This window comes from Bos indicus x Bos taurus, chromosome 24, assembly GCF_003369695.1.
Source record: "Bos indicus x Bos taurus breed Angus x Brahman F1 hybrid chromosome 24, Bos_hybrid_MaternalHap_v2.0, whole genome shotgun sequence".
NCBI lineage: Eukaryota > Metazoa > Chordata > Mammalia > Artiodactyla > Bovidae > Bos > Bos indicus x Bos taurus.
The window spans coordinates 19,995,968-20,014,895 of record NC_040099.1 but is presented as its reverse complement, the minus strand read 5'-3'; the positions used below and the strand labels follow the sequence as shown (position 1 = coordinate 20,014,895).

Below are 18,928 nucleotides of genomic sequence, written 5' to 3'. Positions count from 1 at the left end.
GACTAGCGAGAAAGGGCTGTCCCAGGACGGAGTGTGATCAAGAATCATGGCTGTCGTGCACCTGGGTTCTCACCTCAGGAGGTTCTCACCTCAGGAGGACCTGCTCCCTCCCTCCTACTTCCCCTCCCCCAGGCCCTACTTCCCGGTCTCCTGCTTGGGAACCTCCCCGCACCCCATGCCTTCCTGGCAAGCCTCCTGTGGCACTCAGGGTGCGGACATCTCCCTGCCTCCCTCTCACGATATAGAGATGGCAGCACTCCAGGCTCCTGCCACCCGAGCCCCGCCTCTGCAGATCATCTAGAACCTCAGTCTTCTCCACCCAGAGAAGTGTCAGGGCAGTGGAAGGTGCAAGACCAAGAACAAAATGCTGCATGGCAAGTCTGGGCTGTTTGGGGTTGTCTTCCCCCTCCTTTACTGCAGGTCCTGCTCCTGCCTCCACTGTCTCCTTCCTCAGCTCCTCAGAGCACATCCCCCCACCCCAACTCAAGGAGTTCTGGCTTGTCCTCCTTCCTGTTGGGTGTGGGCTCTGTGGCCAGTCCTACAAGGGAACCCAGGAATGGGCATGCGGTGGAGACTTTCAGAGGTGCACACCAGTAAAGAGAGACTTTTCTAGAAGGTCCAGGCAGCAGACTGGCTCCATGGAGGGAAGGATCAAAGCTACTTCCAGTGGGCCAGCCCTAGGGCACACATACTCGGCTGGCCAGACTCCAGGAACCACAGACCACCATGGAAGAGCCTTTTTTTTTTTTTTAAACTGTGCTTTATTTAGGGCTAAGCTGGAGAAAGCGTCATCCAATAGTTACAGAAGGTTACAAGGAGCTTTAGGGAGTTGAGTGTGAAAAGAGCAGTTGTACTGAACTGCAGCTGTTTTTTTTTTTTTTTTTTACAACATCTGGACATCCTAAAAAGGAGCCAAGAGAAAGAAAAATAAATTTTTTAAAAATGATAATTAACCAACAAAATAGAAAGAAAGGAAAGACAGAAAGCCTGAGAGGAACCAGATAGATGTTCTAAAGCAAAAAATTAAAAAACATGGTAGGTCCAAGGGCCTCCCTGCCAGGCCTCCAGATGAACCAGAGGTCAGTGAGGAGGGTGTCAAGGCAGAAGGTCAAAGCAAGTCTTCCCAACGGTGCAAATAAATTATAATAAATATGTTATACTTTAAAATATATGTGTTCTTAAATAATTCAGTGTTTTTTTTCTGATTCTGAGTTTTTTTAAGCAATGTCTTTTTTAACTGCTCTAAAGTCATTTACCAAAGATAAATATCGTGCTTTCATTAAATAGTTTTCCTTGTTTTTTTCTCTATCATTACAATTAAAAGTCCTACAAAATATGCAAATTTATTTACAGAAAAACAGAGCCGGCATCATTTAAACATCCCTGTTTTTCAAAATTCCTTGTAAACAGTTTCAGAAATTCTTCAAAGATTGTTTTTTTTTTTTTTTCTCTCTCTTGTTAAGGTTTTTGTGTGTGTGTGTGTTGTTTAGTTGTTTTAAGATGAAAGTTCCCAGGTCTCCCTTGCCCGGAAAGTCTCTGGAGCAAGCATGGAAGGCGAGTGAAGCGGAGGTGTCCGGGGCTTGCGCGGAGCGGGCGCAGCTCCCGGAGCGAAGCGAGGCGAGGGCGGCGGCGGCGGCGGCGGGCCTTCCTGCCAGCGGCGCGGCCTCCACCGGCGGTGGGCAGCCCGAGGCCCACGGTTCTGGGCGGGTCCGGCCTGGCCCTCGGGGTCAACGGCGTCCAACAGCACTCGCGGGGAGAAGGGATTGATGCTCAGTCTAAACTCTACAAAAGTACAGTCCTACAACATCTGGGATTTTAGCAATAACGCTAACTTCTATAGGTTTTTTTTTTTTTTTCTTTTTTTTTCTTTTTTGCTTTCCTCTAATTTTTCTTCTATTATATAGGTATTTTAAACTTCTCCTTTTTAAAATTCTGTACAACTATTATGATTTTAAGAGGGGGGGGAAGTTAGAAGCATTTACAGACTTTTCACAACAATTATCTTGCCTTGTCAGCCCCCTTTGTTCCCCTCGTTTTCTCACACTTCACAGTTAAGGAGTTTTTGTATTTTGTTGCTTTCCCCAAACATCCACCGATTTGTTCATCTTAACAGCTCCATCCAGACATATAATACAGAAAACCATAGGAAAGTGTCATAGACTTGAATGAGGGTAATCAAAGCGCCTCTCAAAGTATCAAAGAACTATTACCTTGCTGTTTTAAAAGCATTGAAGCATTATTTTTCCTTTTTTTAATTTTTTTGTTTTTTTTTTGTTTTTTTTTTAATTACATTTTTTTTCATAGAATCGCTCTAAGCTGTTTCAAGAACAGCCGTGAGGCAGAAAGGAGGTTCCCCTCCAGTCCCCCTCTATTTGACCTAGAGCTACACATCTGCAATAAAAAGTTTGGTCCTTTGGTCCCTAAATAGCTAAAGGAATGACAGATAGAGATGCTCAGTGGCGACCTCCCAGCCGCCCCCTGGGGACCAGGCCCCGCCAGCCACACCGCTTGCCCCAGCCTGCCTCAGGCGCCCACGGGCTGGAAAAGCCCCGGGATCAGGAAGCAGCGGCCCTTCCCAGTTCCCAGCCCTGCAGTCTCCCCACCTTGTCTCAAGTTATTTTGTTTGAAAGTTGCCTTGTTTTGTTTTTTTTCTTCTCATTTTTCTTCATCTTCTTCTTCCCTTTGTCATATACATATTTTTCCCCCAAACACGTGCCCTCTGAACTCCATAGACGCTATACTTTCCTTGAAGAAATGTGACAGTCACAGAGAGTGTCTGGAGTCTTCAGCTTGATTGATATTGGCTGATATGTCAAAGGTGTCATCCAACAGTTCTCATTTATAAATATATATAGAGAGAGGTTTGTTTTTTAATGTAGCCCGTTCAGCATCCTGCCCTAAAATGAAGAAAATCGGGGCTGATTAAGCCAAGAGAGGAAATGCAAAATACATCCAAACACCAAAAGGAACCTGCCTCGGGGGGTTAGGGTGGGAGCTCTGGGGGGGGATGGCGGGAGAGTGGGAAGAGACCAGTATGAGAATTAGTCATGATCATGATACGTAAAAAAAGAAATTGACTCTTGTATTCAGAGTAAGAACCACTGGGAGGGCTATAGGTGATGGCTGTGGCAGAGAAGAGGGTTTTTGATTTGGGTTCCTTTAGAGTTCTGGATTGGGGGATGGCTAGATCTAAGGGAAGAATTTGTGACTGTGGGGTATGACTTCATCATTAAACTGACCTCTGAGGGATCTAGCCCAGATACAATATGTATACAGAAGCCTAGCAAACAAGATGGCAGAAATCTAGCAGCCCAGCCCACTCCTCCCCGCGTCCCTGACGTGAATTTTGTAGAACCCTGGCCCAGTTTCCAAGCGAACTGCCTCTTTCCCAAGGTCAGTAACTATTTGCGAGGCTATGTATATATATGTATATCTGGATATATGTGTAGAAGATATTCACCTGCACATATGTGGATATACATGGATACGTGTGTATGTGTATGCATAGATACACACACACACAGACACACGTATGTTTTTCTCATACATGCCAGGGAATTTAGAGGAAATTCAGCACTTTGAGGAAGTGGATGGGAGAACCTACAAGAAGTTAGAACGGATTTAATCATCAGTTAAATTAACTCCGACAGTTCTCGATTTTGTTTTGAATGGTGGCTTTTTGGTGTTTTGTTTTGCATTTCAAAGAAAAAAAAATCATGATCTGACTAGAATCAGAAGGAGAATGCTTAACCATTGTGAATTAACAAATGAGACTCGTCTCCATTCTAGCAAGCAGCTTCCACTTATACATGGGGGTGACTGGTTACATCAAGAGAGTTAGAACTGCAAAGCCCCCAGTTGAGGGGACAACGTCATGCGTATATCAATCCATGCTGGCAGGTTTTTCACACTGTTGATTCAACAAACAGCAAACCGTACACAGCAATCTAAACAATTACAACACCAAATAAAATAATAATAAAATTAAAAAACACTTGTCAAGGACCCTTTTTCAGTTGTAAACAAAAAAGTGCATTTTGCTTTTGTCAGTACTGTTTTTTCAAACCAACCAAAAAGCCCGCCCCCAGCCCCAGGTCCCCCACCTCCCCTCCCCACATTTAATTTAGCAGAAGTAGCTACAATACAAACCTTACAATTGCGACCGGGCTCTCTCTCAGAGGCCTCAGGCTTTGAGCTCTAGTTTTTTGGTTTAGAATTTTTTTTTTTTTTTAATCATTCTGTTACTGTAGAGATTTTGTTTTTGTTTTTCCTTTTGAAGTGAGATTTAAAATAGCCTAACTTGAAAAAGACCAGACCTAGGAAAGTGTCAATTGAAAAAGGCCCCCAAATTTCTAGAAAAAAATAAAATCACAATATTTTCAAGTGCAAGTAAATCAACCACGCATAGATACTTTTAAGGTGTTTTCCTTATTTTTAAGAAAAAAAATTAATGGTTTGCACAGTTAAATGATCTCATGTCCGATAATTCGGGAATTCATCTTTATTTTTACTATTTTTTTGTTCTTTTTTTTTCTCTATGTGACATCTAGAGAAGCATAAAAAACGCTGAACAAGAAAAACCAAACAACAGAAAGTAAAACCACTGCAAGCACCAAGAACGAAACGAAAATGAGCACAGCAAAAAAGATTGTGGCAGCACAAAAGTCAAGAAAATGCACGTGTGATCATGACTGGCCAATCATCAACTGATACAACATCCAAGAAAAACGCTCCAATCACAGCACCTCCACGAAACTTGACGGCAATTGTCATGCAACCGATTCTTAGCCTTGTTACATGACGCCATCATGTCACACTGTGAACTTTGAGTTGATTTGAACTTACGGATGGGGGACTGTTTTCTCCACTCTCATGTGATTACGTGAACTTTATTCCTAGCTCAGCGCGAGACTGTGGTGGATTTGACTGGCCCTGGTTGGGTTGTTGGAATTTGATTGAATGACAAAAGAAGAAAAGATTTATATATATATTTATATATGTAGAGAGAGAGAGAGAGAGAAAGAGAGAGAGGACAAGAGCGTGGGTAAGGGCGGGGAGGAGGAGGAAGGGTGGGAGGGGTCGGGGATTGTGGGGAGCGGGGTGGGGGGCACAGGGAGAGTCGGGTTGAGGGTGAAGACGGGCAAGGAAGAAGTTAAAACAAAATTAAAAGGAAAAATATTTATACAGCACCAGACCACAGCATCAATCTAAAAGCTCGGATGAGAGAACAGCAGTCAAATCATAAGAGAACGGAAAAAAACCCAAAAGGATGGAGGAAGCAGCAGACGAACGACATGGGCACATCAACACACACACGCACACGCACGCACGCACACGCACACACGGTTGTTGATGCAGACAGGTGATACACTGTGAACAACAGCAGAACCTCACACAGGGCCACTACGGGCATCCGTCACGCTCCGGGTAACAGGAGGGAGGGCGCAGGCAGTTTGGCGAGGGGGCCAGAAAAAAAGAAAACAGCCCCTCAAACCACCCTGGCCGGCGAGCAGGTCAGGGGAACGGGCTCTCTGCTTTGACCCCCTCCTTGGTTCTTTCTCCCCCAGGGGCTGAGCGTGCCTCACCTCCCCAGCCTTCCTGGCTGCAGCCTGTGGTCAGCAAGGGGAGCCTGACCGGCTGGCTCCCATTTGCCGGGTGGGTCAGAGGCTGCCTAAGGTGACTGCTGTGTCTGGGGGTCCGTCTGGGAAACACTCAGCTGCCCGGGACGGTCCACACTCACGACAACCCGGCCTCCCACCCTGTCCCGGGCCCGCAGTGGCCACCGTCCCCAGGGAAGGGCTTCCCCGCTAAGAGCGCCGAGAGGCTGCGGGAGGCCGCGGGCCTGCCCCCTGCCACCCGGCCTCGGCCCTCGGTCCTCAGAACCTTCAGAAAACGAGCACTCTCAGTTGTGAGATTTAGAGTCCATCACGGCAGTGTTCTCGGAATTCTACAAACATGCCCTGGCACAGCTGATTTCGTGTTTCACGGCTGCCTTACTCACTCTGCTTTGCTCCCAAGGGGGCCCAAAGTGAGGTGGGGTCCTGGCACGTGAAGCCTTTGGGAGGCTTCAAAGCTCTGACCCAGGAAAGGGTCACGGGGGAGGCTAGGGCACCCTGGAGGGTAAGTCGCAGGGAAAAGGAGAGTCCACTGGAGAGGGGCAGCTACGGGCCTGGCTCCCTACCGGTCCCTGCGGCTGTCACCCTGCTCCTCTGCTTCTCCCCTACCCCTGCCTCCCCCTTCTTGGCTCCTTCACACCCTACATCCCCCCACATACAGCTTTCTAGACTGACCCTTCTCACTGTCTTCTTTACTGATGGAGCCCTAACTGGTGCAGGCTGAGATCCCCCTCTCGGAAGCACCATCCAGTTATTCCAATTTGAGTTGTCTTGAACATGCTTCATTCACCATTTGGGGTCCTCTGCCCCCACCCAGGGCCCTGGGGGTCCCCAGCCCCACCCCCTCCTCCTGGTTACCCCTGAGCTTGCCCCTCAGTCCCTGGTCACCTGCAGCACCCCGGCCTGTGCCAAGCCTATGCACCAGGCTGGTCTCCAATGTCCCCGGGTTCTACCCACAGTGGCTCCTGCTCTCAGCTTTGGGTTTTCCCTCAGGCCGTGTGGAAGGGAAGCCTGAGACTGTGACGTGTCGCTGCAGATAAGATACAACATAGCTGAGAGGTGACGATTCGAAGCCTAAATCTGGCCCCCGGCTCTGCCTTCTCTGAGGAGCCTGGGCCTCTCTACCTGCACAGAGCCCGGCCCTGCCTGCCGTCCGGCTGTTCCTGCAGCAGATTCCCTCCCTGAGACCAGGGCCCACCAAGGCCCGCCTGCAGCCCCAGCCCCTCCACAAGGAAAATCCGCAGACCCACCACCCATGAGAGCCAACTGGCAGGCCCGTGGGGCGGGAGAAGAGGCTTCAGAACTGAGGGCCGGGGGTGCGGGGACTCCCTAGTTGTCCAGTGGTTTGGACTCTGCGCTTTCACTGCCCAGGGCCCAGGTTCAATCCCTGGCGGGGGAACTAAGATCCCACAAGCCACGCGGCACAGAGGGCACTAGGTGTCAGCCATGCAAGTGTACCTAAAGGACTCCCAGGGACTCTCCCACCCAGTCCTGGGACGCCCGCTCCTCCCCACCCGCTGGGCTCCTTGGCTGGCTGCCAGCTTTCTTCCAGCCTCCCTTCAGGGCCTGGCTCTGGCGGACGCTGGGGATTCCACACAGCCCCTCCCCAAAGCTCCATTGAGGGAACTCTCTCACACACTTGGCCCCAGCACGCAAACACACTCTCATACTTAGCCTAAAGAGGCTCCCCCGGGTTCTGCCGGCTGGCCACTCCCTTCACGTGAGAACACTGACCCCTCTGCCTGCTGTGACCCCTGCCTGGCTGCCCTCTGGAAAAGCCTCTTCAGGCCCAGCCCTAGATGTGGCAGCAGGGTCACTGACCAGCATGGGGAACTTGAAATCAGGCCTGAGCAAGTTATGGTCAAGTTGAGCCAATTTAGATGCCAGGTTCTAAACACAGCTGGCCTCCAGCCAGAGAAGGCTCAGGCCCAAACCACAGCCCAGCACCAGGCAGGTCTGACCCGAAGCACCTGTGCCTGCAAAGCTCGGAGCAGACGCTGTGCAAAAGCACACTCAGATCCAAGCCCAGGGTCCAGAGACACGGGGCTCCCAGGATCCAGAGACACGGGGCTCCCAGGATCCAGAGACAGAGACACGGGGCTCCCAAGGTCCAGAGACGGGGCTCCCAGAGACACAAGGCTCCCAGGGTCCAGAGACATGGGGCTCCCAGGATCCAGAGACATGGGGCTCCCAGGGTCCAGAGACATGGGGCTCCCAGGATCCAGAGACACGGGGCTCCCAGGATCCAGAGACATGGGGCTCCCAAGGAGTCTGAGTACGTTCTCCCCCTCAACTCTCCCCCTGCAGAACTACACAGCCAGGCACCTGCCCTCAGCTCAAGCCCAGCATGCTCCAAGGTGGGACAAGGGACTTGGGTGCCTGCCTGGACCTGATCACGTTCATGCTTCTGCCTGTTTCCTTCCTCTTAGTTTCCCAGTAAAGATTTCTTGGAGAAACTCCCATCTTTGCACAAGATAAGAGGCAGGGGCTGCAAGGATGCCAGGAACCCACCTAACCATCAGGAGGCACAGACTGCATCCTACCCAGGCCTCGTTTCAGGGGAACCAGAGCCTAACCACACTTCCCTCCCAGAGCTGCCCTCCCAGGGCCCCTCTGCTTCCCCAGACCCCCCTCACTCTAGTTCTGATTTGGCCACCTCTAAGCCTTCTGTCTTCACCACTGGCTCTGAGATCCCCTTCCCCGGGCCTCTTCACACCTAGCTATGCCCCCTGAGCCCCTGCTCAGATGAACTCTGTCCTTCTGAGTAACTGGAACTCATCATCTGTAAACATCCCTTGTCAGTCTGTAAAATCATGCAACTTTAAGCTGCTTTTATAGCTGTTTCCTCCCTCCCTTGCTGGCAGCCACTTCCCACTGCAGTCCCCAAGTCTGGCCCTTAGCTGGCACCTGCCTTCTGTTACAGCCTCTAACAGCCTTGGGCTGGGAAAGCCTGAATGCACCATTTGTTAAAATCCTGTGATTGTAGCCAAAAGGTCAACTTGAATGTAGGAGTTATGTGTTGTTGTTTGGTCACTAAGTTGCGTCCACCCTTTCGTGACCCATGGACTATAGTCCGCCAGGGCTCCTCTGTCCATGGGATTTCCCGAGCAAGAATTATGGAGAGGGTTGCCATATCCTCCTCCAGGGGATCTTCCTGACTCAGGGATCGAACCCACGTCTCCTGCATTCGCAGGCAGATTCTTTACCACTGAGCCACCAGGGAAGCATAAGGATTATGTGACATCACAGTGTTTGTAGGAGACTGCCTAGTGAAGGGGTAGTCAGATGGCTGACCCCAGAGAAGGGGGATGTCTGGGGTAGGAGAGGGTGGGGCGAGAATACAAGGGTGTTTATCATTCTCCTTACTTGAAGGGGTTAAGCAGCCCCCCAAATCATGACTCAACCACTCAGTAGCTGATTGGCAAGTGACTTAATCTGTGTGTGCTCCAACTGTAAAATGGGAATAACAACACTGCCTACCTTATAGGCAGCGTCAAGTATACAGTTATGTCTCCAGAGTTGTCAGCTACAAGAACAATGCCTCGTGCATGGTAAGCACAGTGTGAAAACCTGTGGTTCTCATCTTTTCTGGCTTTTGTATTCCCTGGTAGAAGAACCACTCTGCTTTTTAAACTATTTCTCTTAAGTCCACTCCACAATTACGACTGCTAACTGGTTCTACCCTGGGGGCCACTTCTTACCTTCTGTCCCAAACAACAAATCCGCCTCTCTCGCCCCTTCCTCTGACCTAGATGTCCTCTCCTTTCTTGGGGCTTACTTGCGTCGAGGTCAACAAGGCTAAGACAGGCTACTGTCAAGGGAGCCACAGAATCCCAGGGCATGAGTCCCCAGCATACCACCTGGAAACTCCTGTGGTGGCTCCAGCACCTGGGTTTCATCACTGGAGAAATGCAAGCCCAAGAGGGGAAGCACCTTGCCCCAGGTCATGCCCTGACGGCAGAGTTAACCTATTGAAGAAAAAGTGCTCCATGTCACGAAAGGGCTCTTCCACTGCACTGTCCCTCCGTCCTCTGGAAACGTGCCCTCTGCACCATCTGCTGGCTGCCACAGAGCCAGAAGCTCCACGCGGGCAGGATGGTGACCATGCATCTCTGTATCCCGGAACTAAGCACAAAAACTGCCCACACTCTGAATGGATGCGCGCGCGCGCGCGCGCGTGTGTATGTGTGTGTGTGTGTGTTCGCGCGTACATGTGCACGCGTGCTCATGCGCATTTCATACAGACCAGAGATGGGCAGGAGCTGGAAGTCAGGAAGCAAGGGAGGCAGACTTCGCTCTTCCAGCCTTGCTGTGAATAGAGGCTCAAAAAAACCTCTTGGAGAGAAGGTGAGTATGGCTGCTCCCAAGTGGACAAAAGGGGTCCTACCGGCAGTGCGGGGATCTGGGAGGAGACTGGGAAACTGGAGCCCTCCCTCCCAGACTCCAGACTCTGACCCTTCACTGGAAGGTGTAACTGTCACGTGGCTCACCTTTCTCGCGAGCCCTCTCCATCTCAGGTCACAACTACTCTGCTCTTGGCAGTCACTCCGGCCAGAAATCCAAGTGCCATCCTAACCCTCTTTCTCTCACACCCCCTTGAATTCCTTCCAAACAGCACCAGCTCCTTCACAGCACCTCGAGTGACTGCTATCCCCCGGGACTGAGCAGTCCAGGCACTAGACCTCTGCTTGTGGCCCCACAGTCTATCAATACAGCAGCCAGCGATCCTACTGAAATGCAAGTCACCCACAGCCCTGTGCCCCGCAGAGCTCTCCAGTGGCTCCCTTAGCCCTCCATTTCAGCGGAGAGGCCGAAGTCCACACAGCGGACTGGGTTCCTTCACGAGGTGGCCCTCCTCACCTCTGGGATCTCTTTTTCTACTCCCCCGCCCCCCAGCCTGCCATAGCTCTCCATCATCTTGGCCTAATGCTGGTCCGTGCACACACTGCCTTGGCTCTCACCTTGGAGCCTGTACACCATACTCCTCTGGACCCTGGCATGGCTCCCTGTCTTCCCTTCTTCAGATCTCTGCTCAAGTGTCACTTTCTCAGCAAGGCCTACCCTGACTACCTGATTTAACTGTAACCAACAATTTCAACACCCTATACAATTTACTCTTTGATCGTATGTCCTTGTTTGATGTCTGTCTGCCTTGCTAAGGACAAGGATTTTGATCAGTATCACTCATGCTGAGCTCCTAACAGTAGTTGACCCACAGAACTGTGGAGGCGGCAGAGGGCTGGCAGCCTGGCCCTGGCCAGGGAACAAGCTGGGATGGCAGGAGGTCACCGCAGTGGGGGAAGCCAGGCTGGGGGTGAACTCTTGATGACCAGGCACATCTCCCACCTCCCTCCCCCCAACTCCGCCCCAGGAAGCTGCTTCATCCAGGGGAGTATGTGGCCTGGAGGAGGAGTGGCCCGATGGTGCCTCCAGCTTTAAGGCAGGACTCAGAGAGCTGGGAAAAGTGACACCTGTCCACTCATCACGGGCTCTGGGAAGTGGGCAGGGTAAGTGGCCCCAGCCCCGTACATACAGTCACCCTCCTCAGCCTCTGTCCCCTCTTGTTTTTTTGGTAAAGTTCTCTTTGAAAAGTCCTGTTCCCACCTCTCCAGACTGAGCTGTGGGGAACTGGAGGAGTGAGACCGTCAAGTGTTGACAGGCCCCCAGAGCTGGAGAGTGGAGAGCCAGGGAGTCTGACAGAAGGCCCCAGCACATGTCTATAGCTCCCCACCACAGAGCCTATGCCACCCAAACTCTCCTAGCCCTGAGCTTGCCATTGGCTCACCCCAGGACTTCTGGCAAACAAGATTGCCAGTGTAGACCTTCTCAAAGCAGTTCCCTCCCTCCTGTCCCCTCTTGGCTCTGCGGCAGGGGGATGGCCATACCCATTTCTGCCGGGGATGACCACAGCTCTGCGCCTGCCCCCTGAGAGCAGGTCGAGCCGGGCGCAGCGGGTCCAAGGCACAACGAGGGTCCAGGCAACAGAGGCCAGAGGAGGCGGCGGGTCCATCCGGTATCAACCTCCCCAACCTCCCCGTCCCCGCGCCCCGGCCGATCCCGGTTACCTGTGCGAGTCCTGGTCTCCCCCGGGGGACGCTCCCGCCGGCGCTCAGTACGGGCGATTGGCGTCTTTGGGCCGCTTCAGCTGCACCTTGAGCCTCTTCATGCCGATCTGGAAGCCGTTCATGGCCTGGATGGCGGTCTGCGCGCTGGCCGGGTTGTCGAAGCTCACGAAGCCTAGCGAGACACGAGGGACGAGGGCCTGGGTTTCCACGGGGCCGCCCCGGCCGGGAGGGGGCGAGGAGGGGAAGGGGAGAAGGCGGGCGCCGGGGGGCGGGGCGGGCTGAGGCCCCGCCCACCCCCGCCGAACCTCCGGGCGGGGCGGGGATCGAGGCTCCGCCCCTCGTGGCCCCGCCCCCTATTCGGTCTCGCACCCCTCCCCCACAGCCCTCGTGCGCGCGGCCTCCTCCGGGGCCGCGCTGAGGAGGCTCCAGGCTACCGACCCGCGCGGCCCCGGGCGGGCCGCCCCCGCTCCGCCTCGGCTCTCGGCGGCGCCGCTGTCCCGGGCGCCCTCTCCCCCACCCCGGCCGGCCCCGGCACCTCAGCCCCCGCCTGCGGTGGGAGAGGGCGGACACACCTGCGGGCGGAGGAGTTTATTGGACACTGTCCTCCCTGACAGGAGGGGGCCTGGCAGCGGGAGGGCACGGGGGGCCGGCCTGGGGAGAGAGAGGAGTGCGAGGGGAGGGAGGGGAGGCGCCCCGGAGCGAACGTCGCCGCCGCCGATCCCGGCCGCCCCCCTGGCGAGCGCCGCCGGCCACGGGCCGGGGCCGAGGCGGGGTCCCCGCCGTCCCTCCGCCCGCTCCGTCCAGGCCGAGCCCCCCCGCCCCACAGCCAGGCTCCGGGTGGCCACCCGGGTTAGTCCACACTGGCTCGCGTGAAACGCCACCTCGGTCCCAGAGGCCGTCCGCACCACCCTTTCATGTTTAGTACAACTCCATCCTGGAGCAGCGGCTCTTGCCCTGGATTAAGCACGCGCCCGCTGACGCGTCCCCTGTGAACCTCTCATAGCACTGATAAGGGTGTGACAGTAATAGTACAAATTGACACTATTAGCGAAAGTTCGCTGAGAGCTTTCTCCGTGTACTACAGGCTGCAGAAGTGCTTGTCACACGTTCACTCCTCCAAACATCCCAGGACAACATAGAACCATCCATGGCTCCCAGTGCCCTGAAGCAAGCAGTTCCCAGGTGGGACTGGATTAGGTTCCCAAAGTTGACACCTTTTGGAACTTAAAATGCATCTCCTATTTATAGACTACACTACATCAGCATTTCCCAAAACGGCTCAAACGGTGCTCCTTGAGAAAGGACCTTCTGTGGTCAGGTGGGTTTGTAGCCAGGTCACTCTGGAACAGTTTCTGGCACGTTAACAAACAAAAACATCCCCCTCCCACCCAGCTTCTCTCTTCTTTATGGCTTTTTTTAAACCTCGTATTTCCTGGAATTTGTTTGACTTTGGAGGCCATTTCTCTGGTAAAATGGACTTAGATCCTGCAAATATGAAACTACGCTTGGCAAAGTTTCCTGGCCATCCTGCAAATGTGCCTTATTTGGGGCGTTTATCCCCAAATGGCCATTAGATATATAAGGGATAAATGTACAGACCCCGCCGAGGTAGAAAGCTGTTTCTTGGTTAACTATCTGTGGTCCCATGGTCCTGCCTGAGACCCCTCCCTCACTCTCCCCATGTGGTGACCCTTTCTCCCCTTTACCTCCACCCGGACACTACCTCTTCTGGCCTCTTTTCTCTTTCTCCCTCCTGCATTTCTGCACATTTTCTCTTGCAACCATGCATCATCAAAGACGGGGGAGGGATGTGTGCAGGTACATGTGAGTGTACTCAAGGAGGGCTAGCATGTGAGCTCAGATGAGACTGGACACAGCTGGGCCCAGGGCAACATATCCAACATCTGTATTCATCTATACACCAAAATACACAGGAAGGATTTTGGATTATCCATAGTTGGAAATCAATGTGAGTCATTTTTCCACCTCCCCCTCTCATGCCCTCCTGGCCCATCCCTTCCCCATAAAACTACAGTCAAGCTGTCAGCAGAGCAGTTTTCAAATGTGTGAATGGTGCATCTGTTACATTGCTCTCTTTTTAGGCAAGCTAAAAGCCTCCCTTCCTACCAGGATAAGATAGCTTAACTGTTGGTGACAGCTACCCCCCACAAAAAAAAAAAAAAAAACAAATATGAACAAAGTGGGAAAGAGACAGGACAAAGATAAAAAGGGCTGGAGATGCTGTGTAGGGCAAAGGTGTAAAAGGAGTGAGAGAAGTTCCAGGAGGAGGCAAGAAGCCCAGCCTCAGGCTGAATACTGGAAGCCTGGGGGTTGGGAAGGGTTCCAGGCTCAAGGAACTTTTCTTCCTGAACTTTCTTAACTGGCTAGCAGTCAGGGCAGGGAGCATCTCCCCACTGGCCCCCTTAGCAAGGCTCTGGGCACCATCTCCCATGTACCTGGTTTCCAGGGCTGTGTCCCTTTTCTCAGAGCCCCCTGCCCCATTCCTCCCGCCCCTGAGAAGGTGCCTGCCTCCCAGACCGTGAAGGCTGTGCAGGCAGGATCCCCTCCTGGCAGCCCTCCAGCCCCTCCTCCAACACAAAAACCATTTGTGCTGCTCACGAAGGCCTCCAAAAGATTGTTTGTGGTTATAAAGACCAAGGGAAGACTCTGAGGAGTTCACTTTCACAGAGGACCATGTGTAGAGCAACATAGCCCTTTTGGGGGGAATAAAAGGGGTCCTAGCACCTCCTGAAGGTCCACTCTGACTAGGTCCCTCACATGGAATGTCTTGTGTAACCTTCACAGCATCACTGAGAACTGACCGCCGAAATCCCCATTCCACAAATGCAGACACTGAGATCCAGAGAGTAAGCTTGCCCATGAGTGCGTGCTGGGGAGATGCACAGGTTGGGCTGCCAAAGCAAGGGAGGGAACCCAAGAGAGTGAAGGAGGAGCCACTGGGCCAGCCAGCTGGGCGGGATCCTGGCCTTTCTCAAGGCTGGTGGGTGTTCAGTGCTAGATATTTGTTCAGGAAGAGAGAAAGAACCAGAGCAGAGGTATACGGGGGAGGACTTCCAGAAAAAGTAGGGCAAAAGTCTTTGCTGGAGAACTTGAATGAGCTAATGGCAAGGATAATCTGGGGTTGACTGGAGGGAGCAGCACAGCATAGATGCCAGAGGAAAAGGCTGCAGACTGAGCCTGCTCCAGCCTGGGTACCCAGCATAGTCTGGGCTCTTTGCAGTTTTCTTCTGACTTATGAGACATCTGAGGCTTACTTAGAGACCAAATGCAGCTGATCTCCAGTCTGCTGTTTTTACATACATAATTGTAATTCATTAGAAGAAACACCAAACAGTGGAGGGGTGCACCCCGGTCTTTTCCTTTGGCCTTGTTCTCCCAGCCCCCAGAGAAATGAGCTGCTGGGCAACTCAATGCCTCTGAAGTAACACAGATTTTTAGTGGCAGCTGCCAGAGGGGAAGGAACACTGCAAAGATCTTGACTGCCTTGGGGAACATCATTTCCACCCTGAAGCCCTTCATGGACCTGGAGAGCTGGTCTCCAAACTGAAATCTCCTTAACACATGCGTGCTTTCCTGCACTTCTGCACTTTTGTACCTTTTCCCCTCCCCCATCCCCAAGAGGGGACCCAGGTTCCGTGGTCAAAGAAGGATCCTATTCTGTCCTCACAGCCCCTGAATCTGGGGGTCAACCTGGAGGTACTGGGCTGACTCAGCTCTGGTTCCATGTGTGGCTGTCTGGGGACCAGACTCCTCAATTCTGGGGGACTCAGGAGTAGATCAGACCTGAGAAAGCAGCTTTCATGGAGGCAGAAGAGGTGGGAGAGGGACCAAGGAGGAGTGGAGAAGAGATGTATGGGGATGACATGGGTTTCCAGGAGGTCTGAAGAAGCAAACTGAAACTCAGGAAGCCCAGCTGAACTGGAATTTCAGATAAGCAATAAATACTATTTTAGTATGTCTCCAATATTGCATGGGACACATTGCACATAATATTTGGGACATGTGTGTGTGTTAGTCACTCAGTCGTGTCCGACACTGCGACCCCATGGATGGTAGTCCACCAGGTTCCTCTGTCCATGGAATTCTCCAGGCAAGAATATTAGAGTGGGTTACCATTCCCCTCTCCAGAGGCTCTTCCCAACCTAGGGATTGAACCTGGGTCTGCCACCTTGCAGGCAGATTCTTCACCTTCTGAGCCACCAGGGAAGACCCATTTGGGACATATGTATACTAAAAATGTTATTTATCGGAAATGCCAATTTAACTGGGTATCTTGTGTTTTATCTGACAACCATACTCCTAGATCCTCCCAGGTCCTTCATCTCCCATCTAACACTCTGTCCAGGAGAATTTCCCAAAGGTATCTTCATCCCATTACTCCCCCATCTTCCACTGCCTACAGCACCATATGAAGCATCTTCACCTGAATGATTGAAACCCTCCCCAGCGCAGACTTGCCCTCACAGCTGGTCTCCCCTGAACCTTCCTTTCTCCCCAAAGCCTCCAGCTTCCTCATTCACTAGCCTTTGACTCTCCTCGTCCCAGCCCCCATATGCTCATCCATTCTATTTCCTCCTGCTTGGAATTCCCTCCCCTTCTGTCTGCTTGCATCCACCTGCCTTTCTCATTCCTCATTAGTTGGTGCCTGGCAGATCTCACTGCCGTTGAATAGATATGATTTTCATCTAAGCTCAGACCTGAGGCTTCCTGAGGGCAGGGACCAGTTTCCTCTTCCTGATTCCTTGACAGTTTCGCTCTGGTGGCCTGAGGGGTGGGGGTTCGGGGAGGAGGGTGCATTGGATGGCAAGAGGGGAGCAAAGAGCAGGGTAGACAGAGAAGGGGGCAGGCACAGGACAGAAAGATGGACAGAGGAGGCCAAGGGGCCAGCGGGGTAGTGACTGGCCTACCCCAGTTGGTTGGGTGAACCCCCCACCCCAAGGATCATGCTCAGCTTTGACCCCCAGGGCCACTGTAGCCTTGAGAGGAGAGGGATGCTAGGAGAATGGCTGTTGTGAGGCTCTGCTCCCTGCCCCTCCTCCTCCTGCCCAAGACGGGTCCCTTCCCTTCTCAGTTGGTGGGAATTGAGCTTTGGGGCTGGGAGGGGAGGCTCTCTCTTGGACTAGGGGTGGTGGGTAGGAGACTGGATGGGAGTGGGCAGGGAAAGCCAAGAAACCAAAGAACGGAAGAGAGAAGAGGGTGAGAGATGGAGGCTGGAGGCTGGGCACAGGAGCACTTGGGAGTGGGGGCGGGGGGCGGCGATGTGAAGGAGCAGGTTAAAAGCAGTTGGACACCGGTAAATTGGTGCGAGCACCACCCTGTCCTAGGTGAAGTTGGTTTGTTATCTTTACCCACCAAAGCATTTACTTTGGTTAGTCGCCCGATCCACAAACACTTTCGAGGAGATGACATTACCGAAAGGGAGGAACATCTGCATCAGCTCAGCGTCCCCAAACTCCTGGGGCAGATGGTAGATGAACAGGTTACAGCCCTCGGGCCCTGCGGTGGAGGGGGGGGTCAGGGGAGGAGGGATGGCGGGGTGGGGGAAGAGAGAGACAGAGGAGAGGTGAGCGAGTTAGGCAGCGGCAGCAGGGAGGGGTAGGGGCGAGGTTAGGAGGGGGGTCTCATCCGAGGTCCAAAAGCGGCCACGAAAAAGTGGGGAGCTGCTGAGCCCCGGGTCTGAGCTCTGGTCTCCACTCTGCCCTCGAGCAAGTCTCTGAACCTCTCTGTGCCTCAATGGTCTTTTCTGCATCACAGGGTGCCTGGCAACTCTAGGGTTCCAGGGGTGGAGGCACCCAGTGAATGGGGTGAACATGCCTGATTAGTCTTGGAGGAGAAATACTGAGGAGAGGCAGTGGGTAGGGAGGCCTGCCCAGCCCCACCCCCACCCCCCCACCAGGGGAGGATGGAGGGAAGTGCTGGGGCAGCCCTGTCTCTGCAAGCCTCACTCCCCATTTTCCCCCGGCCAAAGGCAGGACTCTGGGGCCTGGAATCCCCATCCTCTGTCCTGGCCTGCAGCTACTCTTTCCCACTTGATCCCCAAAGGCCTTACCCTCCTCTGCCCTGAACCTTAATGTCAGCCCTAATCTTGAAGGTGGAAACCAAGATTTATCCCACCTGCTCCAGCAAGCCAGGTGAGCAGAAAGGGCTTCATACAAAGGCTTCATGATGGGATTCCCATAAGCCAGGGTACCGCCAGCTTCATCATATTAAAAGACTCCCCATTTCAACAATAAGAGCCCTGCCACTTCTGTAGTGCTAACTGCATGCCAGGGTGCTCTGCACACTTTATGTATATGTTAATTCACTTAATCCTTACAGCTGCCTTGAGGCTACTGTCATCCCCACTTTACAGATAAGAAAGCTGAGGCCAGAGAGGTTAAGTCTCCTGCCAAGTTGCATAGCTAGTAGGTGATGGAGCCAGGATATGAACCCAGACCCAGGCTGTCTGTCTCCATGGGCTATGTCCTCCTCTCTCTCTACTTCCTTATCATAAATCTCAGTGCCCCAGAAATTTCCAGATAGCTAAAGATTTACATGTTTCTTTTAAAATAAATTTATTTTTTATAAAAATTAAAACATATTGGCAGTTTCTTTCAAAATTAAATATGAATTTGACAGGGGAGTATGTAATTTCCTCGTTTCTGTCTCACCACAGCAAAAATTTGAAGCGACAGATGGAGGAGTGTTTCAGCTCCATTACAGCTCAGTTTAAACGCCAGACCTGTATTACAGCTCGGTTACAGCTCAGTTTACATGTTTCTTTTTAAATGACCAAAACGCTGAGTTTTAGCTCTTTGAATGAGAAATCTCTCCAAGCTGCTTCCTCTTTTTCTTGCATCTAAAATAGAGTGTGCCACATAAAACTTGACCTTTTAAACTGTGTGTGTGTGCTCAGTTGCTAAGTCGTGTCTGACTCTGTGACTCCATAGACTGTAGCCCACCAGGCTTCTCTGTCCATGGGATTCTCCAGGCAAGAATACTGGAGTGGGTTGGCATTTCTTACTCAAGGGTATCTTCCTGACCCAGGGATGGAACCCATGTCTGCTGCATTGAAGGCTGATTCTTTACCACTGAGCCACCTGGGAAGCCTAACTACTTCTGACATACTTCTGACTTCTATTTTTACATCTTCCCTCTATTTCTGTGCCCTTGAGGGTCACAGCTGATAGCTAAGAGTCCTCTGACCACCAAAGCCTCCCTCTGAACCAATGACCTCCTCGGCCCTGG

General features: G+C 52.5%; 1 protein-coding gene across 50 annotated transcripts in view; it reads right to left on the bottom strand.

Annotated features, from left to right (window-relative positions):
• Positions 1-854: 854 nt before the first annotated feature.
• Positions 855-18,928, bottom strand: part of CELF4 (CUGBP Elav-like family member 4) — a 313,128-nt gene continuing 295,054 nt past the window's right edge. For 16 of the 50 annotated variants that reach the window (XM_027525723.1, XM_027525725.1, XM_027525726.1 and 13 more), the window contains exons 11-13: positions 17,114-17,197; positions 11,681-11,852; positions 855-2,897 (exon numbers count right to left, since the gene is read on the bottom strand). In XM_027525723.1, coding sequence (XP_027381524.1) covers positions 11,725-11,852; positions 17,114-17,197 — 212 coding nt within the window. In that variant the 3' untranslated portion in view covers positions 855-2,897; positions 11,681-11,724. Of the gene's footprint in view, positions 2,898-4,845; positions 4,933-11,680; positions 11,853-12,252; positions 12,332-17,053; positions 17,198-18,928 lie in introns of those variants that run through there. The other 34 variants (XM_027525738.1, XM_027525740.1, XM_027525754.1 and 31 more) reach the window with 5 other exon arrangements.